We start from the raw sequence: 20,401 nt of genomic DNA, 5'->3' as shown, positions 1-20,401 counted from the left end.
CCGAAAGTGTTTGAGTCATTTGAGACTTAGTATAACTTGGTTATTGACAGTTCTGTCTTCAATGTCAAGGTCACAAGTAAATATTTTTCAGTTTTGGTCATATTGGCAATTCTGATTTCTTGTTTAAGAGCTGTGTAAAATAAATGGATGAAGCTTGTTACACTTGTATATTAACACTAGAAGATGTGTTTTATTGTACACTTAGGTTTTATCCACAAAGTCGAGATCGCAGTTCAATGTATAAACTTTCTTTAGTTTAGCTATCTTAAAAGCTGTTTGAGGTAAAGAGCTGAACCATGGTAAACTTCTGCTTCTCAATTTGGTGTCATCTTATGATATCTTATGTATCATATATAACGGTGTTTTTATTTAAGGTCAAGGTCAATGATCAGTTTTATTTTACCCTTTATTGCACTTTCCCTCTGATGCCCTTATAGATAGGGGAAAGAAATTTGGTAACTTTCTTTGTCAACCCCATAACTCTTTCTTAAAGGTCATGGTCAGATTTCATTTTTGTAACTTTTGTGATGGTAGGCAAGGACTCATAATCACTGAATTTGGTTGTTAAATTCTGTTTTAATTGCAAATATGCTTCTTGTAAAGTTTTCACAGGTAGCTGTTATTTTCAAGAAAATAATGGTCTCATGGCAACTAAAGGTTTAATTTCTTTAGTTATTACTTAAATTCAGAAATTCAGAACCATTTATTTTTGTATATGGTAGGTTACCATGTAATGTCTGAAAAATGTGACTTCTATGTCTACCTTGATTATGGTACAAGGACATAGTATTAACGTCCATATGTCCAGATAAGGCATGGATTTGTGTCTGTTTTCAGGCACTGTAGTGGGACATGTATGTTCCTTGAACACATTTCTGTTTATACAGTATGAAATGAAGTCATCATATTTGTCACTTGTGACCACCATGCATCAGAAATGTATACAATGGTATATACTTGCTTATAAGTCAAGTCCAACTGCAAATGGCACAGACCCTTATCTATTGTAGCATACATCAGCAGATCTGGGTCTGTGAAAGTTGTTAGTAGTAGGAAGTAGAACAAAAGACATAGACCCTGATCTGCTGGCATGATATGTGATGGAAGATCAGAGTCAGTCTTTTTGCTGTTGGCATGCTGGCATAACATAGACCCTGATTTGCTGGCATGATAGGTGATGGAAGCTCAGAGTTGGTCTTTTTGCTGTTGGCAAGCTGGCATAACAAAGACCCTGATTTGCTGGCATGATATATGATGGAAGATCAGAGTCAGTCTTTTTGCTGTTGGCATGCTGGCGTAACATAGACCCTGATCTGATGGCATGATATGTGATGGAAGATCAGCTGGCATGATATGTGATGGAAGATCAGAGTCAGTTTTGTTGCTGTTGGCATGCTGGCATAACATAGACCCTGATCTGCTGGCATGATATGTAATGGAAGATCCGGGTCTGTCTTTTTGCTGTTGGCATGCTGGCATAACATAGACCCTGATCTGCTGGCATGATATGTAATGGAAGATCCGGGTCTGTCTTTTTGCTGTTGGCATGCTGGCATAACATAGACCCTGATCTGCTGGCATGATATATGATGGAAGAGCAGAGTCAGTCTTTTTGCCGTTGGCATGCTGACATAACATAGACCCTGATCTGCTGGCATGATATGTGATGGAAGATCAGGGTCTGTCTTTTTGCTGTTGGCATGCTGGCATAATATAGACCCTGATCTACTGGCATGATATATAATGGAAGATCAGAGTCAGTCTTCTGGCATAATATAGACCCTGATCTGCTGGCATGATATGTGATGGAAGATCAGGGTCTGTCTTTTTGCTGTTGGACTCAGTTTATATCTACAACCACCAACCACTCAGCCAATATGCAACAGTGAACCATATTCACTATAGTGCTGCAACAAAGTGATTGGGAACATCACACTAATCACTCAGTCTAGGTACCACAATTTATTCACTACAGTGCAACAAAGTGATTAAGAATATCCCACTGACCACTTAGACAAGGTACCACAATGAACCATTTATTTACTACAGTGCAACAAAGTTACTGAGACTATACCACTCAGTCAAGATACCACAATGGACAGTTTATTCGCTACAATGCAACAGTTGTTGTTGTTGTTGTGGGGTTTAACGCCATTTTTCAGCACGATGGGCTATACATGGCGGCCAGTATTAATGGTGGAGGAAGAACCTGGAAAACCCCGGAAAGAACCACCGACCCACGAGAAGCTACTGGCAAGCTTTCTCACATGCCCACATTGGCTGAATCTTAGACTCGAACCGCCGCAGACAGAGGTGAGATGGCAGTGATCCGTAACGAAGAGCGCTTTAGACCACTCGGCCACTCGGGGCCCCCAATGCAACAGAGTGACTGAGAATGTTCCACTGACCACTTAGTCAAGGTACCATAATGGACCATTTATTTACTACCATACAGCAGAGTGATTGAGAATATCCCACTGACCACTCAGTCCAGGTACCAAAACTTAGTCACTACAATGCAACAAAGTGATTGAAAATTTCCCACTTAGTCAAGGTAACCAAATGGACCATTTATTCACTACCATACAACAGAGCGATTAAAAATTTCCCACTGACCACTTAGTAATGTACCAGTGGACCATTTATTCACTACAATGCAACAGAGTGATTGAGAATATCCCACTGACCACTCAGTCAAGGTACCACAATGAACCACTTACTACAATGGAACAAAGTTATTGAAAATGTCTCACTGACCACTCAGTCAGGATACCACAGTGGACCATTTATTAACTATAGTGCAACAGAGTGATTGAAAATATCTCACTGACCACTTAGTCAAGGTACCACACTGAACCATTTATTCACTACAGTCCAACAAATTGATTGAAAATGTCCCACTGATCACTTAGTCACAGTACCACAATGAACAATTTATCAACTACAGTGCAACAAAATGATTGAAAATGTCCCACTGATCACTTAGTCAAGGTACCACAATGGGCTATTTATTCACAACAGTACAACAGGGATTGAAAATGTCCCACAGACAACATAGCCTAAAATTTTTATATTGTTTTTGTACATTTCAGGTCAGTTGTGAACGTCATAAACTCTACAAAGAAGGTGGAAAAACACGACGTGAGTGCATGTACATTTTGTCCCCTACTTTAACAAACCTTGCAGTAGTAAATTTGAATCTAAAGAACTCTGGCATGGAATCCCACAATCACCTACATATTGACAGAATGCGTGTATTTTGTTATAATCAAACGTTAAATGATTTGTACATTACAATAGTCCTCTTATAAGGCCACCCCTTTTGCAGCAGGGAAGTGGCCTTATAATGAGGGTGGCCTTTCTAGAGGGGGATGACAAATGCGAATAGTAAATACATAAGTCACAAGTACATTTAATTCTAAAACATTTAATATTTTCATTAAAAAATCACATGCATGTTGTGAAATAAATGTAAAACAAACTGTTTCATCATTTTCAAAAGAATGTTATGAATAACCATTGATACAGTTTTAAAACTGTCTTTATAATTATGTTACAAATCACATCATCTGTCACTTTGTTGGTAACAGTCTAAAAAACAAACCAGTCTCGTCACAATTAAAAATATCCGTGCTGTCATATCCCCTGCATATATCGTTTAGTCTTTTGTTCCAATTTTCGACAACTTCATTATTAACATCAGCTGATTCTCCACTAAGGACAGAACACTTAATATTGTGTTGCACTTGAAATCTGTGTAACCATCTGTTATTTGTGGTAAAGTCGTCATATCCCAATTCAACTGACAAAATTGTTGCTTTTTCTTGTCATTCAGATCAGGATACAAACATCTCCTGGCTCAAACAATCTTCCTTTCTCCGTCCATTTCACCTTCCCACTTCTGCAGAATTGTTTCCTTATCCTTCATGATATTGTTTATCTGAGTCTTTCCGACATTAGTTTTCTGCAAGGATCCTCGACCCCCCCCCCCCCCCGTCAGTTGAATTAATTTCACTTTCTCTTCTAAAGTGAGAATTGTTCTTTTCCTCGATGACATGTTGATCTTTTTGCAGTAAGTTATTCATGTTGCCAACTACAATACTGATAAAACAATTTTTTATGCATCTAAACAAATTGCCGTGTGTTTTTAAAGGAAGTGATCTTGTCATGTGATTCGTTAGTCGCAGTCTGGTACCCTATTGTTTTTATGCATTTCTTTACACTAAGTGAGAGAAGCCAAAACGGCTTTGATATGTACCGTTAACATCATGCATATTTGACCCCGCGGCTGTTAGGATTTGTAATTTTGACAATTATTGTCAGTAGTAATAGCCCCTAATTATCAAAGTGAACAAGCTCAACATCTTACTAAGGGAAGCCATAAAGGCTATCAAACCATTTTCCTGCTGACTTGTGTATTGTACATCGATACTGCCACTTCTCAGCTGTTACTACTGTTCAATAATTGTAATCTTAGCAATTATCAGAGTGACTAAACTGGACATCTTATGATAACACAGTAGTAAGGCTAATTGGATTACATGTACTTACCCTTTTGTATGGATTAAAATTTGAGTCTTTCTCGGCTTTATGGAATAAATGGCTTCTCGTGAGGCGTAAATGATATAATATTAACCTTAGTGGTACATGTACTTTAGTCTACACTTCTTTCAGTAACGAAAACCTGACATCGGGGAAACAGAAATCAGATTACTTAACACACGTTACGAATAAAATACTGGTTCTGGATACGTATTTTAAAAACTGTGGCCTTTCGTGAGGGGTACTTTTGAACACAAACTCATCTGTGCTAATGGATTCTAGCCGTAAGGAGCGGATGGCTGCTGGTCGGGGGGGCCATTCAAGAGGGAGACTACTGTATTTGAAATGTTAAATTAGATAAGTAAAACCAGTCTTTTCGACAACACCTCCATGTATGTATAATGCATGCTTTTAAAGGGCAATATTTCTCTTAATTTTTCATCATCAAATACATTCTCTGAACACATTAATGTTAGGAAATAAACTACACTACCTCTTGAATCTAGTGCTCCCAGAATGCCAAAACTTTAGTTTGCCTGTCTAAATACCTTGTAGAGAAAGGGAAGAAAATCTTACCCATTACCTCCCCTTTGCCACTGCTAGGTGGCTATTCTTCAGTAGGATCCACACCCACTTCAGCTTTCTCTCGATACAATCACTATCATATGACTGTCAGTTGTAAAGTCCTTATGTTAGGGAAAAGTTTATTCTTCATATAGGGAATCCATCTTCGCTAGCCAAGGTTCCGATAACCCTATCTATATCTTGGCAGATCGAACAGCTACATTGGTGCTTTGTCCTAGCAACATCTATTGGATTTCATGTGTTGCCTCCCTTAGTATGTAATGCCAACTAACCAATAGTGTGGTGCATTTTATATCAGCTGAAAACGGTGGTGGCAATTGACCTAAAAACAATACTTTGTAAGTTTAACATTGAAAGTATGACTATGTACCAGATGGAAGTCATTATGGGTGTATTTGAGTGACAGGTATTTGTGCAAACACAGACCGGCACTGGAAAATTGCTTATTTATCAGTCCATTCAAGTTGTGTGCTACCCTTGTCTTGATCACATAGGAACAGTGTTAAAATTTGAACAGCTTTAATTGGATGCTGTGGCTTGCCGCCGCATCCAAGGAAATTCACAGATCTGAAGCGCATAAATATCTGCTCAATATGCCAAGCTGTAGATAGTGTTATTGAAACCTTGGTGTTGGTGTTGTTTGGTTTAACGCCATTTTTCAGCACACGATAGGCTATACATGGCGGTCAGTATTAATGGTGGAGGAAGAACCTAGGAAAACCCCATAAAGAACCACCGACCCACGAGAAGCTACTGGCAAGCTTTCTCACATATCCACATTGGCCGAATCCGAGACTTGAACCCACGCAGACAGAGGTGAGATGCAGTGATCCATAATGGAGAGCGCTTTAGACCACTCGGCCACTTGGGCCCCTATTGAAACCTTGACTAGCGAAGATGATATGGAATCCAGTCTTTATTCCCTTAACTCATTGAGCCCTGGAGGTTTTTGTCATTTTCGCCTGAAATTAGAGAAGAAAAGATATTTCGGGGGCTATTTCTGAATACATCGTAATACATCAACTTTCAAAAAAAAATCCATGAGACTAATGCCTAGTTGTATTAGAAACATTGTTTTCCATTGGGTATTTTGCTTGCGCATGAGCAGAAGGGTAAAAGTTGGAGGTTTTTTTGGTTGTTTTTTTTTTGCTTAATGAACCCATCATTTTCTTATGGAGATCACTCTTTATTCCAAATGCCCACCTTATCCTAGTTTTTGCAAAGGTTCACCTGTCTGTGTGCAGTTCATACTGGTCTGCCTTAGATCTGAGGCCAAAAGATCTAAAATCCAGACACAAAATCAGATTCCGACCAACGAGTGAATTTTAGGTGAAACAAATGGGTCCAAAAAAATTTGTTATTCCCTCTGTATATTGCAGTGCAGCTAGAACGTCCAGATTATTTGGTATCATTGTAGAGCTCTGTCTGTCAGCTTTTTTGTAATACCAACCACTTTGTGTATCTTAAATGACCTTGATGCTGCAGAGCTTGGAAGTAGGGTACAGCCTCATCACACCTACAGGCGGGATTGGGGCTGAATGAGTTAAAGGGTTATTCATACAGAGACAATCAAGCCTTTATTCCCTCAAAAGGTTCCCATAATAGAACTTACCTGCTCATGCATTTCCTCCCCCATTTTCGTAACATTATTTGATAAAGGAATTTATTCAACATAGTAAATTTTTGGGTAAATTATGTTTTTCCAAAAATGCTTACCTGATCACATTACTGTTAAAATGCTCCCAAACACCCCACAAATGTGGGCATCCTCATTGATATATCACTCAGCTTAAACTGGAAGTCATCTGGTTGATGGGTAGCCACATGGTGAGGAAATGTGTAAGAGTTTCTTCCCTTTTTCTATATGATATATAGACAAGAAAGATTAAATATTCGTCTTAATAGGAGGGATGGATTTGAGAAGTAGCAGAGTTTATTTCATAATATTAATGTTATAAAAGTAAGTATTGTCTGAGAAATATAATTTGTTGAAATATTTATTTCTTAATATAACATTCATTTATAGGATCTAAATGAAGGAACTTGACAACAGGAGACAAAACTGTGTATCATTTATCAATAGATTTCCCAGTATGATTATTAGCATCTTTTTTATTTGCACTTTTGCAGAAATATTTTAATTGGTCATGTCTGCAAGTCTCAGACTGCTAGTGCGTTTGAATAGGCCTAGCCCTAGGGCAAGGCCAATGAGGCAGCCATCTTGGGCCCCCGCACTTTCAGGCAATGCAGATTTTTTGCTTAGGACCCCACGCTCATCACTTGCTGCCTTGGGCCCTCACATCCTAGGGCCGGGCCTGTGTCTGAATGTGTGTCTGTCCATCACTTGGTTCTCATACTAACCTAGATTCAGTCATGATTAACTGAGATAAGGTGATCATATTGACATAATTGTAGCAGGAAATAGTGAAGAAAATCAGTTTGGATAGTTCAGGTAGTAGGCTATCTATCTGGTACACTGTTGAATTGTTTCAGTCAGTGGGAAGCTAACAGCCAGGTTTTCAGTGGGGGAGGGGTAGGTCTACATGGTGGATTATTGGAGAAAAAGGGAAATGTAGAAACTGGCTAGGGAAATGGCTTTGGATTGCTCAGATGCTAAATTACCATTTGTATTTGCTTATAAGATGAGTCCAACTGCAAACTGCACAAACCCAGATCTGCTGTCACATAAAGCAATGACAGATCTGGGTCTGTGCAGTTTGTTAGGAGTAATCAATAGAACAAACAACATAGACTCTGTTCTGCTACAACAGGTCAGGATCTTTGTTGTTTGCAGTTTGACTTAACTTATAAGTGAGTATATATGGTACTGTGCTATAATTAGAATGGTCCCTGGTGTGAGTGCTGGTCTTACATTTTTCTTACCTGTGAGGTGTTTATTTATCAGGCTGCTCAGATGACAATGAAATGAACTCTATTTCCATTAAATACCAACCACCCAGCTCCTTCATAAATTAACTATACATATGCCTAAAAAAATCTATCAGTCCAGGAATAAAACAGTTTTACTTAATTATTGCATTTCTTGACAGGTGATTTAAACTATCGGATCCATTTAGGTATGTTTACTGAGGAGCAGCATGACATTGTAATGGAAAGTATGATGTCCATATTTTGCAAAAAACACCACAAGGTAATAAAACCCTTTTGTAATATTATAGGTAAAATTTAACTTGTATAAAATTTGTTTTTGAGATTTTGATTCTGCATAATTTTTTTAGATAAGTATTTAAAATGCAGTTTAAAATCCTGTATTGAATAATTAGGAAGCCATCATGAAAAGAATAAAAACCAAAATGTTTTGGTCGTAATTGGCATATTTAAGTTTGGCACCATCTGTTCTCACTTATAAGTCAGTTCCAACTGTAAACTGCATTGACCCAGACCTGCTGTTGCATAATGTGCTTGCAGTTTTGGGTCTATGCAGTTTGTTTGGAGTAATCAGTAAAATAAGAGCATAATACCTGATCAGCCAGCACATTGTATGCTTGCAGATGAGGGCCTATGTTAGTTACAGTGGGACTCAACTTGTAAGTGAATATATACTGTAACTTAAATATGTATTCTGAAGTTAAGAATTTTCATTTAAGCAGCATCTCCATCTTCTTCTTTTACTTAATTCCAGTAAGTCACTCTCAGTATATTTCTAATTTTCAAGGGTATCTTTGCTGCAAAAACTGAATATTTGGGGAATATTCATTTTAGATCATGCTGTATCTTTGGTTATGTTCAGGAGATTTACTTCTTTTCTTGCACAGATTATTTAATTATTGCATGGTGTACCATTTTCAACATTAATGCCATTATGTTCTTCAGTTTTTGCTTCATATTAACTGCAGAAGTGTGATACATGAAATATTAGGTAATTTTGCTTTATTTAGTACATAATGTTTATAATGATCTCCCCTTAGCTAGTTACTATTTAGCAACTTCTCCATATTGGAAAAATTAATTTATGGTGATCTCCCCTTTGTTGATGAACTTTGATTAGAGTTCTGGGTCTTTTTCAGTATCTTGACTACTTGCTGAGAGTTTTGCTTCCTGAAATGCTGATTAAGATATACATGGAGGTTCATGGGACCAGTCATGCAGAAAGTGACAAAATCATGGCCAGTGTTCCACAAAATAAAGTCAGCTCTTAGTTTTCCAGATTGTTAAAATTTTGAATTGTTGATGATAAATGAATTTGTATGAAGGGCATTCAGTAATTTGAGTCGTGAAAGCTAAAATGTAAATATTGGGTTAGCTTCCATAAAAAATGTAATTACATTCATCAAGTATTTATCTTCTATTCCTAAACATGGTTCTAAACTCTCTACACTTACTATTTTGAGGAAGAGATTGTCCCGGACAGTGAAGAGGACTTGAAAATATTTACATGATTGTCAGTATCAAATTCACTTGCATCAGATGTGATTGTACTTGGGTATCATATACTAGTACACTAACACAGTATTGTAACAGATGGGGGGGGGTATGTGCTGATTTATATATTATTGTAATACTAATTTCAGAAGTGCATCAGTTCATTGCCTTTTTATACTTGGTGTGTAATGACCATAAAATATCTAATTTTAAAGTAAAAAAAGAAAACTAAAACATGAAAATGTTAAAATACAGAGACTACATGCGGCCTTCATAACCTGAAGTTATCATTCAGCAAGAAATGGATGGCCTACAGTTCAAGTATTTTGAAAGCTTAAACTCGTAGTGTGGTGGGAAATAGCTGCCTAAATTCCTTATGGCACAATATTACTTTTCCATTCTGCTAAGATAAATAGTAGTGAACTGAGTCTGGTTGAATTGAACTGACTCAGATTATTGTACTAAAGATTTTGTGTCAGTTCTTTATTATTGGTAAAAAAATAATTACAGTTCCTCAGTTTGACTTATTTTTATAACTGTTATCATCTTATTGAATTTTTATAACTATTATCATCTTGTTGATGTGATTTGGAAAATTTCTGGTTTTAATTTATGCAAGACAATAAACATTTTGGTGGGAGATATATCACTATGGGAGCTATGGATGCTGCAGCTGCTGACAGCTATCTGCCAACTTTAATATTTCACTCCTATTTGTACTCTTTGGAAAATAGTCATGTGATGTAATCTGGACCAATCATTATTTGTCCTGCATGCCAAACAAATTGGGGCATGACAAATAGATACCCTACAACCAGTGATTGATGCAAACTTGGGATTATCATACAATTTAATTGCCTTTAATTGTCAGTTTGATCTCAAACAGAAGCAAGTAAACCCTTTTTGTATTATCTCTTGTTCATCAAAAATCAAAGCTTTTTGAGTCATAACCAGAGTCACCTGCCATGGGTTTAAGAGTAGTCAAGTGCCAGTGAATGCTTACAACATTGAAAATATTAAACTAGCAGAAGAATAAAGAATACAGAATTAAAAATTTTAAACATGTATTTATAAAAATAAGGCCAGCATTTACAATGAACAAGTAAAAATTAACACAGACACGAATTGAAATGAATTTGATGAATGAAACCAGTGTCAGCCAGCAGTGATGCAGGCATATTTTTAGTTTCAGTTGATGAATTCATCATGCTTGGTGCTATTCAAATGCGATTTTTGGAAGAGAAATTAAGTGTGATAAACACATTTCTGAGTGTGAAAAATAATTTGAAGTAAGATTCTAACAGATTCTGTGAGGACTTAAGAGTGAACTGGATAAAAGTATAGTTGCTATAAACATGACAGGTGATTATTAAGGATCCATAAAATGAACAGATGCATAAATATATGAAGGTAAGGCAGGATTTCTACATTTCCAATCACTTCATATTGTGCAAATTACACTTTTCAGCTGCATATAATCTTTAAAATTAACAACATGCTTAATACATGAATGGAAAAACCATCCTTACAACCCACGATGTTCAAGATTTAGATCTCCAAGTCTATTACAATATATTGTTTGAATACGATGTATATTTGCATATGAATCCGCCTGAAAACTGCACAGACCCAGATCTGCCATCTCGTGATGTGCCAACAGATCTGGGTCTGTGCAGTTTATTAGGACTAATCAGTTGAACAAACAACATAGACCCTGCTCAGCAGGTGTTTTATGTTATGGCAGATCAGGATTGTTGTTGTTTGAAGTTTGACTTGACTTATAAGTGAGTATATGTATTCATTTAAAAAATGGATAACTATGACATAATCATAAGTATTCCATAATCATATTTTAATTCTTAAACCCTGTGATTCCCCTAAAATGACCTGTATTGAGGGATTTCAGATAACATTTTACAAAGTTTATTTTACTTTAAATGTCCTTGTTTAACTGAAGCTTTGTAAGAGAAGAAACCATAATAAGATAAAAAGAATGACAATTATACAAAGTATATTCCTTATTGCCTCAGTTTTGGATATATATTTTGTATCTAAATATTCGCAGTATTGATATTCTTATAAACTCAGTTTAGTTTTTAATTCCAAAATGATCATGTTGCTTGTTGATTTTTGTTTGCAAGTAAAATGACATCTACATTACCACAATGATTACCCATTTTCATTACCCATAAGTGTATGTACACTTCCTGTTGTAGGCAGCATTCGGTCTTGTCAAGCATAGCTCTTGCTTTGAATTCCAGCATTTGAACTTATTGAGTATAACGGTGTCACTGGTTAAGAATGCAATTTACTTAAATGATTTGCACTTGTCGTTAATGTTAATTATGACATACCATATAATTAAGATAGATGAACATTTTTGACTAAACAAAGACTAAAACTGTTAAAGCTATATTAAAAATCCAAGTCACAAACACACACACACACAGGAAAAATTTAAAATATATTCCACACAGTACACAATATGTTGAGCTAGAATCGTGTGACTGCAGATGCAAACTCTTTTCACAATGAATTCATGTAATCTTTGCATATCTATACTCAAAAATCTCCTCTCAAATGAAACACAAGGTTTTTCGTTAGATTTTGATTGTTTCCAGCATTGTTTTCACTTATAAGGGGCTTTTATTTCTACAACACATACAAACCCATCATGTCATTGTGGAAATAGGCACTTTCTGACTTATAGTAATGGAAACTGTTTAATTCTTACTTGTCTTACTTGTAGTAATAGAAACTTTAATTCTGATTTGCATAAAGATTTACACACCAGAAGACTTGAATTGCTATAACTTGTTGTCAACACTTCTTTTCTAGTGTTGCGTTCTATGAAGGACACGGATATTATTATTTTAATATGACAATGATTTGTATCTGGTTATCTAGATGAACATATTAGCCAACGTTACTGTCCTAATTTCAATTTAATGTATGTTCTGTTGAAAACAAGCAGTTCCTTTTTATTACAAACTGGTATTTGAGAGAAAATCTTGAAAGGGAATCTTTATAAAAATGTCAGGAAAAAGCTAAGTGATGCACAAGAAATTGTTAATAAAGAGCTGCTTTGGTTTTGACATTTTTGTATAATATTCGTATTTGGACAGTATAACCTGTCAATAGCAGCCACCCATGGGAGAAGGCAATACTGGACTTTGTGCACAGGAGACCCATCTACACAGGTTCACTTTTAAAAAAATGGTTTTGGAACAAATACCATATGCTGAGTATCATCATTATCATTATTAATCTTAATATTATTAGTGTTGTTGTTGTTATTATTATTATTTTTATTAAGAAAACTGTACCCTGCTCATTCTAGTCCATTTTATAAATTAAATCATCTCCGACTTAAAATAATCACTGATCTTAGATTGTTTTGTGCATCTGACACGGGGAAGCAATAATTTCACTATTGATTGACAGGTACATATGACTGAACTACAGAGGATTGCTCTTTTGTCTGCCAAATTGTGTAATTATTTAGTTGCTTAACTTGCCAAAATAAAAAGTCAGTTTATTTGAGAAGCCTGTGCTGAATAGAAAATCAAAAGCTGGACATGGCTGTTCTTTGTGTCCCATGAACCAAAACTTCACCTGCCTTTACAGACAAGTTTTTAATTATTGAATTTCTCAAAGATGAATTTCTTTCTTCAGAGATAGCTTTAATTTACAGCAAATATATGAAGACATATACTTGTCACACTGGCACAAAAGGCAACTTTCATTTCTGCTGCAATAACGGGACTATTTGCCCACCATCTGGCAAATTAATTGCTTCTGCCCAGTACCCTGCTAAGAAAAACTGCTGTGTTTTAATTTGACATTTTGGCACCTTTGAGTTACATTGTCATTCTGACTGAGTACAGTGAGTACAAGCAAGCAAGATAAGAAAGGTTTCAACATCCAGTCAAAGGATATTTCCTTATCTAAACAATGCATTCCCCAGGAAGTAACGATTTAGTCACATAGACATATAGATAGACTGTAGATATATGCCAGTGATGGCTTAAGGCAGGGAGAAACCATTGCTTGGTAAGGGAACAACTGACAGCTGTATGCAGAAGGCAAGTGACTGCTTTATACAGTTCTGTATTATGTAGGAAATTTGCCAGGGGAAATTACATTGGCTCTTGTGAACAGGTGATGGCTAAGTAAATATGATCATTAAGAAAGGTTTGAATGTACTCTAATTTTCAAATGCATCTATCTTTAGATTTTAGATTTCATTTGTATTAAAAGTTTAGTACAAATAAGTTATTATGACTTTTATGGGGATTCTGTGTACAAAAATTGTAAGGGTATGATCAGTTACATGAATTACTGTATTCTTTTATTCAGGTTGCATATGAAAATTCATATTTTTCAGTAGCAGATGTTCAATAAATTGAATCATCATTTAAATTTTAAAAAATCTCATGTCTCTGAAATATGCACAGACACGTTATTGTTGCAATAAAGCATGATTAATTTCACATATCCCTGTATTTTTTTATATCCCGTCTAGGTTATTTTAAATAGAACTATAAATCTTTAACCATCATTTCATCATTGTTTTGATACATTTTATGGCCTTTTTCTGTATCAGTGCTTAGGAGTCTTGTTAAGATGGAGGGCACCAAATGAAGACTAATTGCTCTAAATTTCTAGGCATGGTATAAACTTCATTAAAAACCCCTCATTAATTAAACCATACAACAAGCTGGTAGTGTGTAAATTATGGGCTCTGGTCAACTTAACCTGTTTTATCCAGTTTAAACCAGTGAACTAGTTTTGATCCATTTTTGACTGGTTTAAATCTTTGTCAGATATTGTGACCAAGAGCCCAAGGACATCTCCTGTCTTCCAAATTTCTATTAAAAACCTTTGGCCAATGGCCATCAAAATGGCTATAGCTTCAAAAAAGGGACCACTGAAATTCAAATATAATTGTACCAAAGCCTTGGCCACTAGCATTCAGAATGTTATAACTCATGGGACATTTAAACTTTGACTTTTACCCATGGCCATTGTTCCTCAAAATAGTTGTTATAACAACACAAATTTGGTCCACTGGTACTTGGAATAGTTGTAATACAAAAGTTGGGCTGCCTAGGCCAGTGGTCATGCAAACAAGTATTTATAGCAGCAGAAACTCAGGCCAGCAGTCATCAGAATAGTTGTTAACAACAGGGCCACCATGATCTGTAAAATAGTTGTTAACAACAGGGACACCATGATCTTTAAAATCAACAGAGCCACCATGATCTTTAAAATCAACAGGGACACCATGATCTTTAAAATCAACAGGGACACCATGATCTTTAAAATCAACAGGAACACCATGATCTTTAAAATCAACAGGGACACCATGATCTTTAAAATATTTGTTAACAACAGGAACACCATGATCTTTAAAATCAAAAGGGACACCATGATCTTTAAAATCAACAGGGACACCATGATCTTTAAAATAATTGTTATAACAACAGGAACAACATACATCAAACAACATATAATAAAAAGCCAGTGCATATCCCCAATTTTATTAATTTCAATTCACTATGCAGTGAATAGAAATTAGGTATGAAAAATTTGATATAAATAAATCATGGAAAAAGCTAAAAAGTTCTTAAAGTTACCCTTTTTGTGCATCAAAGTTTAACACATTATCTGATTTTCAAAAATGTATGGCACAAGAATTTTAACAAGGAAAAGATAAGACATCTTACACAGAAAATGTCAGTTTTGAATACAGGCTTCTAAACATGTTTGATATTTACTTTTTAAATCTGATCGCGATGATTTAGTGAACAAATATATGTGGCACAATGTGAGATGAAATTTGGCAAAATCAGTTAAACTGGGCAGCATGGATGGCGACATTATCTTGGCATGTATCAGATAACAATGTAGTAAAACCAATCCATAGGTTTGATACATACTTTTGCATAAGAAGACCTGTCTGAATGTGAAATGCTTTGACCATACAATAAAGCGTTTAATCCAGCAAACAACAGCGTCGAGATATAACACAATTTAAAAAAACAACAACATTGTAATAATTTAAATATCCCACAACATTTTGATTGGGGATATTGAAAAAGGGAGAATTAAAAAGTTACTGATGGTCCAACAATTTATTATAAATAAAAACTGAAATAGCTGCTACTGATATGAGAAGAAATAAAAGATGTGAACTCGACAAGTGGTTGGATATGGAATATAACAATGATAGAGTATGTCCAATTTGGATTATTGGATCACCTAATTTCTGTTTTGGGTGCTCCAATACAATAGAGAACAAGTATTATATAGTACGTTCATCACACCCTGAAAAAGTTAATTGAACATTTAAATTTTAGCTGAAGAAGGTTGTGATCCAGTCAAAATTATTACAAAAATGTTTCAACAATATATTTTAAATTCAGAAGTTAAGCTAGAATGTTGAGTTGGTGGTTGAGACGTGACGGGTTGTTATGCCCACACTGTGGTAGGTGTGTTATGGTTGTGGTGGGGTGCTCCTAATATTCTGTTTAAATAATTATAGAAGTCCCACCCAGGCTCGATTTTGGTTGGAAGTTAGATTAGTGAAAGTTAGATGTAAAGCTCCAAGCCCCCAGTCAGCAATGCCGACAGTTAAATGATTGAAGATACAAAAAAAGTGAAATTCAACAAGTAACAATTTAATAATAATTCAGTAGTCAAGTGCTTCAAATTTCCCAAGTACTCTCCTTCCACTCAACCCTGTGATAGCCTATTGCATCATTTGATTAGTAGTGGGAGTTAGCTTTCCACCTGTCCTTGTATTCTACTCATCTATGTATTGTTCTCTCCTATTCCTCCAATTCCTTTTCCTCTTCCTCCTGACTTTCTCCACGACTCCTCTATACTCCTCCTCCAGTTTCTCCTTCTGACTACTTTTCTTCCTCCTCCACTTTCTATCCACCTTCTCTCCACTGACTAGACTTTATCGACTCCGATTGCTCTGCTAGTCTCACTTCCGTCTCCCCTCTTAGAGACTCGGGACTTAACTGAACCGAAGTTCTGTCCCAATAAAAAGCTTCCTGTGAAAACACAAGGACGGTACAATATTTTCCTTAGCCTTCTCGTCTCACACTACAACCAGCCTATCATCAGATAACGGCTATTAAATTTCTTCGGTCACACATTCATACGTTCTTGTATGTTAAAACAACGTCGTAATAAAAGCATAGTATCAATTACTTCTCATACATAATAAATTGCATCACTTCAGTACATATCCCTAATCCCATTGTACTAAACAATATCACAGCAATCAGATGCATTTCTTTACATTACAACTCGTACAAAGTACAAAAATATTCAAATATCCATGCTCTGATTTATCCATACATCCATATTACCAGTAACTAATGTTACACACTTCAACCATTTTTCAAATTCACAATTAGAGCATGTGTAAAATCTAATATATCACTTGAATAAATGAACTAGTTTACTAAGAAGTAACCTAATAGTGAGTTACAAAATTAATTCTGACCACAAGCTAACAATCTACATAACTTTTTACATAATACTCAAATTCATTTCTTAAATACGCATGTAAATTAAACTCTACAAAGGTAATTCTACATACTAAATGATCCTAGTAATTAAGTATACATACTACACATAATTACAATTACAATGCCTTAATATTCTGCAAAAATCGAGCAAATAACTTCCATGCCTTTACAAAGCTTTGTCTTTCCTTAGAATCTCCTCTCTAAGTTTTACCGCCAAATTACGAGTGGCTTCCCCACAGTAACCCTATATTGCTGAGCAGTCTTCCTAGGCGAGACTAAATTTTCGCTTGCTAGTTCGAAGTCATAATTTGGATCAAAATTGTTATCACAATTCCGATTGGGTGTCACTTTGACCCAATCCAATCAAACTTAGCGGACAATGTCCTTCTTGCTGTCTGTCCATATGGGGACGGATTTAGAACATACCCGAGTTCCTTGCAGGTTCCTCTGATCTTAGGACTAAGCTGTAACACATAGGTGGGAATTCGCTCGATCTAACGCCTGTGCCGGTTAAAGATGTCAGGTCTTCTCTCTGGTCACGGGAACCTTGCATAAGAGATTAACTCTAGCCTGCGGCAATGTTTGGACATCAAGGCATGGCTTGTAATAATACTATAGTTTATACATGACTTATGAACTGGGGCTGAGCAAACGTGACAGAGGTGATGGCCTATTTTTGATACCCATTGATTTGTTGATTAAAACTGGTAGTAGGTTGTAATAATAATTTATAAATGTAATCAGTAAATATGTAAATACCTTTTGGTAAAGAAAACAACAACAGAAGCTGATAAACAGTCATTAAAAGACAGACAATGAAGATCAGAGAATAAGAATTATGCAAAACAAGCCTACAGTACCAATAACAAAGATACTTGATAATATAGATCATGAAGCAAGCAAGCATTTATTGCTATGTCTATGCTTGCAGGAGCTGGCTTAATTTACATTTTGAAATAGATTATCTAGGTAGTTAATGGCTAAACGTAAATCCTTATTTTCTCTACAAATAAACCTTTTAGAATAATTGTAGAGACGGGGTTTATTCAAGAAGTATCAAAATGGTATTATGAGATGTTGAAGAACTGTTTACAGCTGATGTTAAAAGTCGGCTTATTACACTATAAGTTATATCGGGCAATGCTGCTGCTTCTCGTTTTACCCAAGTTAAATATTCAGCAATACCTTTTTACCTTTTTGAATTTATCATTGAATGAAACCACACTGCTGCTGCTGGCACTTTCTATTGTTATTCATTTTTAGACTTTGCTTAGGTCAAGAGCTGCTGCTGTAATATCACTATCTGCAAAAAGTCACAATTGTTTTACTTATTTCTTTGAACAGCTGCTTTTAAAACGTTGCACTTAATGGTAACCATTATCGAATATTTACTCAGTATTATTTTTCTTTACTCAGTGTTATTACTGTTTTGTCAAGTATTATTTTCCATATCTGTCATGGCTTTGCAAATCACGCCCATCTCATCTCAGTCCACACGGGTTTGACTCTCAGCTAGGCTGAAATACAATTTGGAGGAAATGTGTCATTAGCTTTTCTTGGGTCAGTGGTTCTTCTTGGAGGCTTCCTGCACCAAAATATGTTGGCCGCCATGTATAGCCTGTCATGTGCTGAAAAATGGCATTAGACCCACAAAACTAAAAACCAACCCTTTCACTGTCATGATCTTGTAAGACCACGTTGTCTTTAACTTGTTCATATGGATCTTTTTCTGTAACAATGAAATCTTTCGTTTTCTTTATGAAGTCGTCATCCATGCCATAACCTCCTAAAAGACCCAATGCCGTCGTTACATGCAAGTCATAAATGCCCAATCATCAGAATAGTACTTAATCTTGAAAGATATTGCTCACAAACATCGTTAGTATTCATTAAAAGCAGATAATATCGATGTTTCATCACATTAGAAACCATGCAATTTCTCCCTAGAACTGAAAACCCTGCCATTGTTCACATATGTACGAATTAAACCGATCCTGATCGGCGACGTCTGCAAGTTAAGCGATTTCAGCCGAAGACAGGAATACAAGATTTGATGAAGTCACTGTTTTAAACTATGTTGGAATGTCTTCAGCCCAGGTTCACCCTTCTAAGTATTCTAGAGCACCAGCTGATCACAAATATTCATCTGAGTCTTATTTTTATCTAATGCACACTTGTTTCTCAGATGCACTTAAAAAAGGGCTTCCATCTGTTCATTCTCTCTTGAATCAGTTTGTGCGCCACATTCAGATGTTGTTTTTAGATTAGTCACTAATTGAATTTGTCGAATGTGTCACATCATTACTTTTGGAGCACTTCCGAAAAAGAACCAAATTACGAGCGAAGTCAGTGACTGAATTACGGCATGGCAATTGTTAATTCTAAACTAAATATTTGAAAGGAGTTTAACCTACCATCTTGATTATTTCAAAGAAAAAAAATGGTTTATGTCAGCTTTTAAACAAATAATTTCCTTTCTTCCAAACTTTAGTAAGATTGGAAAAATGGTGAAATTTATGACAAACATCGGCATTGGGGCTTTCATTCTCTTTAATCTTGTTCTGTAAATAGTCTGAACATTTCCTTCTCAAATCATAGATCTTTCTAGTTCATTTTTTAGTGTTTTCCTTGGATTACCAATTTTAACATTTAGCGCTCGCTTGATAAATTTGAAGCACACCAATTTTAAACATGAAGGTGAACAAGTTTTAGAAAACTAGGGCGCAACTGCATCAGAAAGTCGGTAAATATAGATACTATTTAAGATATTTATAAGTTAAAATAACTTGAAGGTAACTTGAAAATAGCTTAAAGATAACTTGAATAATTGTTTTGGAAGGTGGTGAAAGTAAATTAAAGAAAATTTAAAGCTGAATAAATCACCAGAGAAAGTAACTTCACAAAAGATCCATGTAAAGTTGAAATTAGCAAATGTACAGAAGAATTTAAAAAAGCCAGAGAAGAATAATTAAAACATTATGGCTACTCGAAGAGCTAACGTTAAAGAACCCGGCAAGCATGACTTAGATGAAGTTAGAATGGGCTACAAATATACTAAAGGGGCTACAAATAGGCTAAATGGGCTACGTTATTTAATACGTGGCAACTGGTGTAGTTATTGAGAAGTGTGCCTGATATATATGTCTAATAAAAAACGCCAAGAAAGAATTAGTGAGAGAGGAGCCTACAAACATGTCCCAAAAAGTCAAATCAGGTAAATCCCTTTCCAGTCATGAATACATTTAATAAAATTTATATTATTTAGTGGCAAGTTAAATGAGTAACATATATTTATTTACCATATAGCATTAAATGCAGCTCTTAAGTAAGTTACGGTATGCTTT

The 20,401-nt window shown here is 35.6% G+C and overlaps 1 protein-coding gene across 2 annotated transcripts in view; it reads left to right on the top strand.

Annotated features, from left to right (window-relative positions):
- Positions 1–14,003, top strand: part of LOC149808140 (uncharacterized) — a 49,214-nt gene extending 35,211 nt beyond the window's left edge. For both annotated transcript variants that reach the window (XM_089973740.1, XM_089973750.1), the window contains 3 exons: positions 3,093–3,141; positions 8,178–8,278; positions 9,156–14,003. In XM_089973740.1, the coding sequence (XP_089829866.1) occupies positions 3,093–3,141; positions 8,178–8,278; positions 9,156–9,287 (282 nt within the window). In that variant the 3' untranslated portion in view covers positions 9,288–14,003. The remainder of the gene's footprint in view (positions 1–3,092; positions 3,142–8,177; positions 8,279–9,155) is intronic.
- The last annotated feature ends 6,398 nt before the right edge of the window (positions 14,004–20,401 follow it).

This window comes from Sinohyriopsis cumingii, chromosome 1 (assembly GCF_028554795.1).
Source record: "Sinohyriopsis cumingii isolate HCF-2022 chromosome 1, ASM2855479v2, whole genome shotgun sequence".
Lineage (NCBI taxonomy): Eukaryota > Metazoa > Mollusca > Bivalvia > Unionida > Unionidae > Sinohyriopsis > Sinohyriopsis cumingii.
This window is presented reverse-complemented; position numbering and strand designations above follow the sequence as displayed.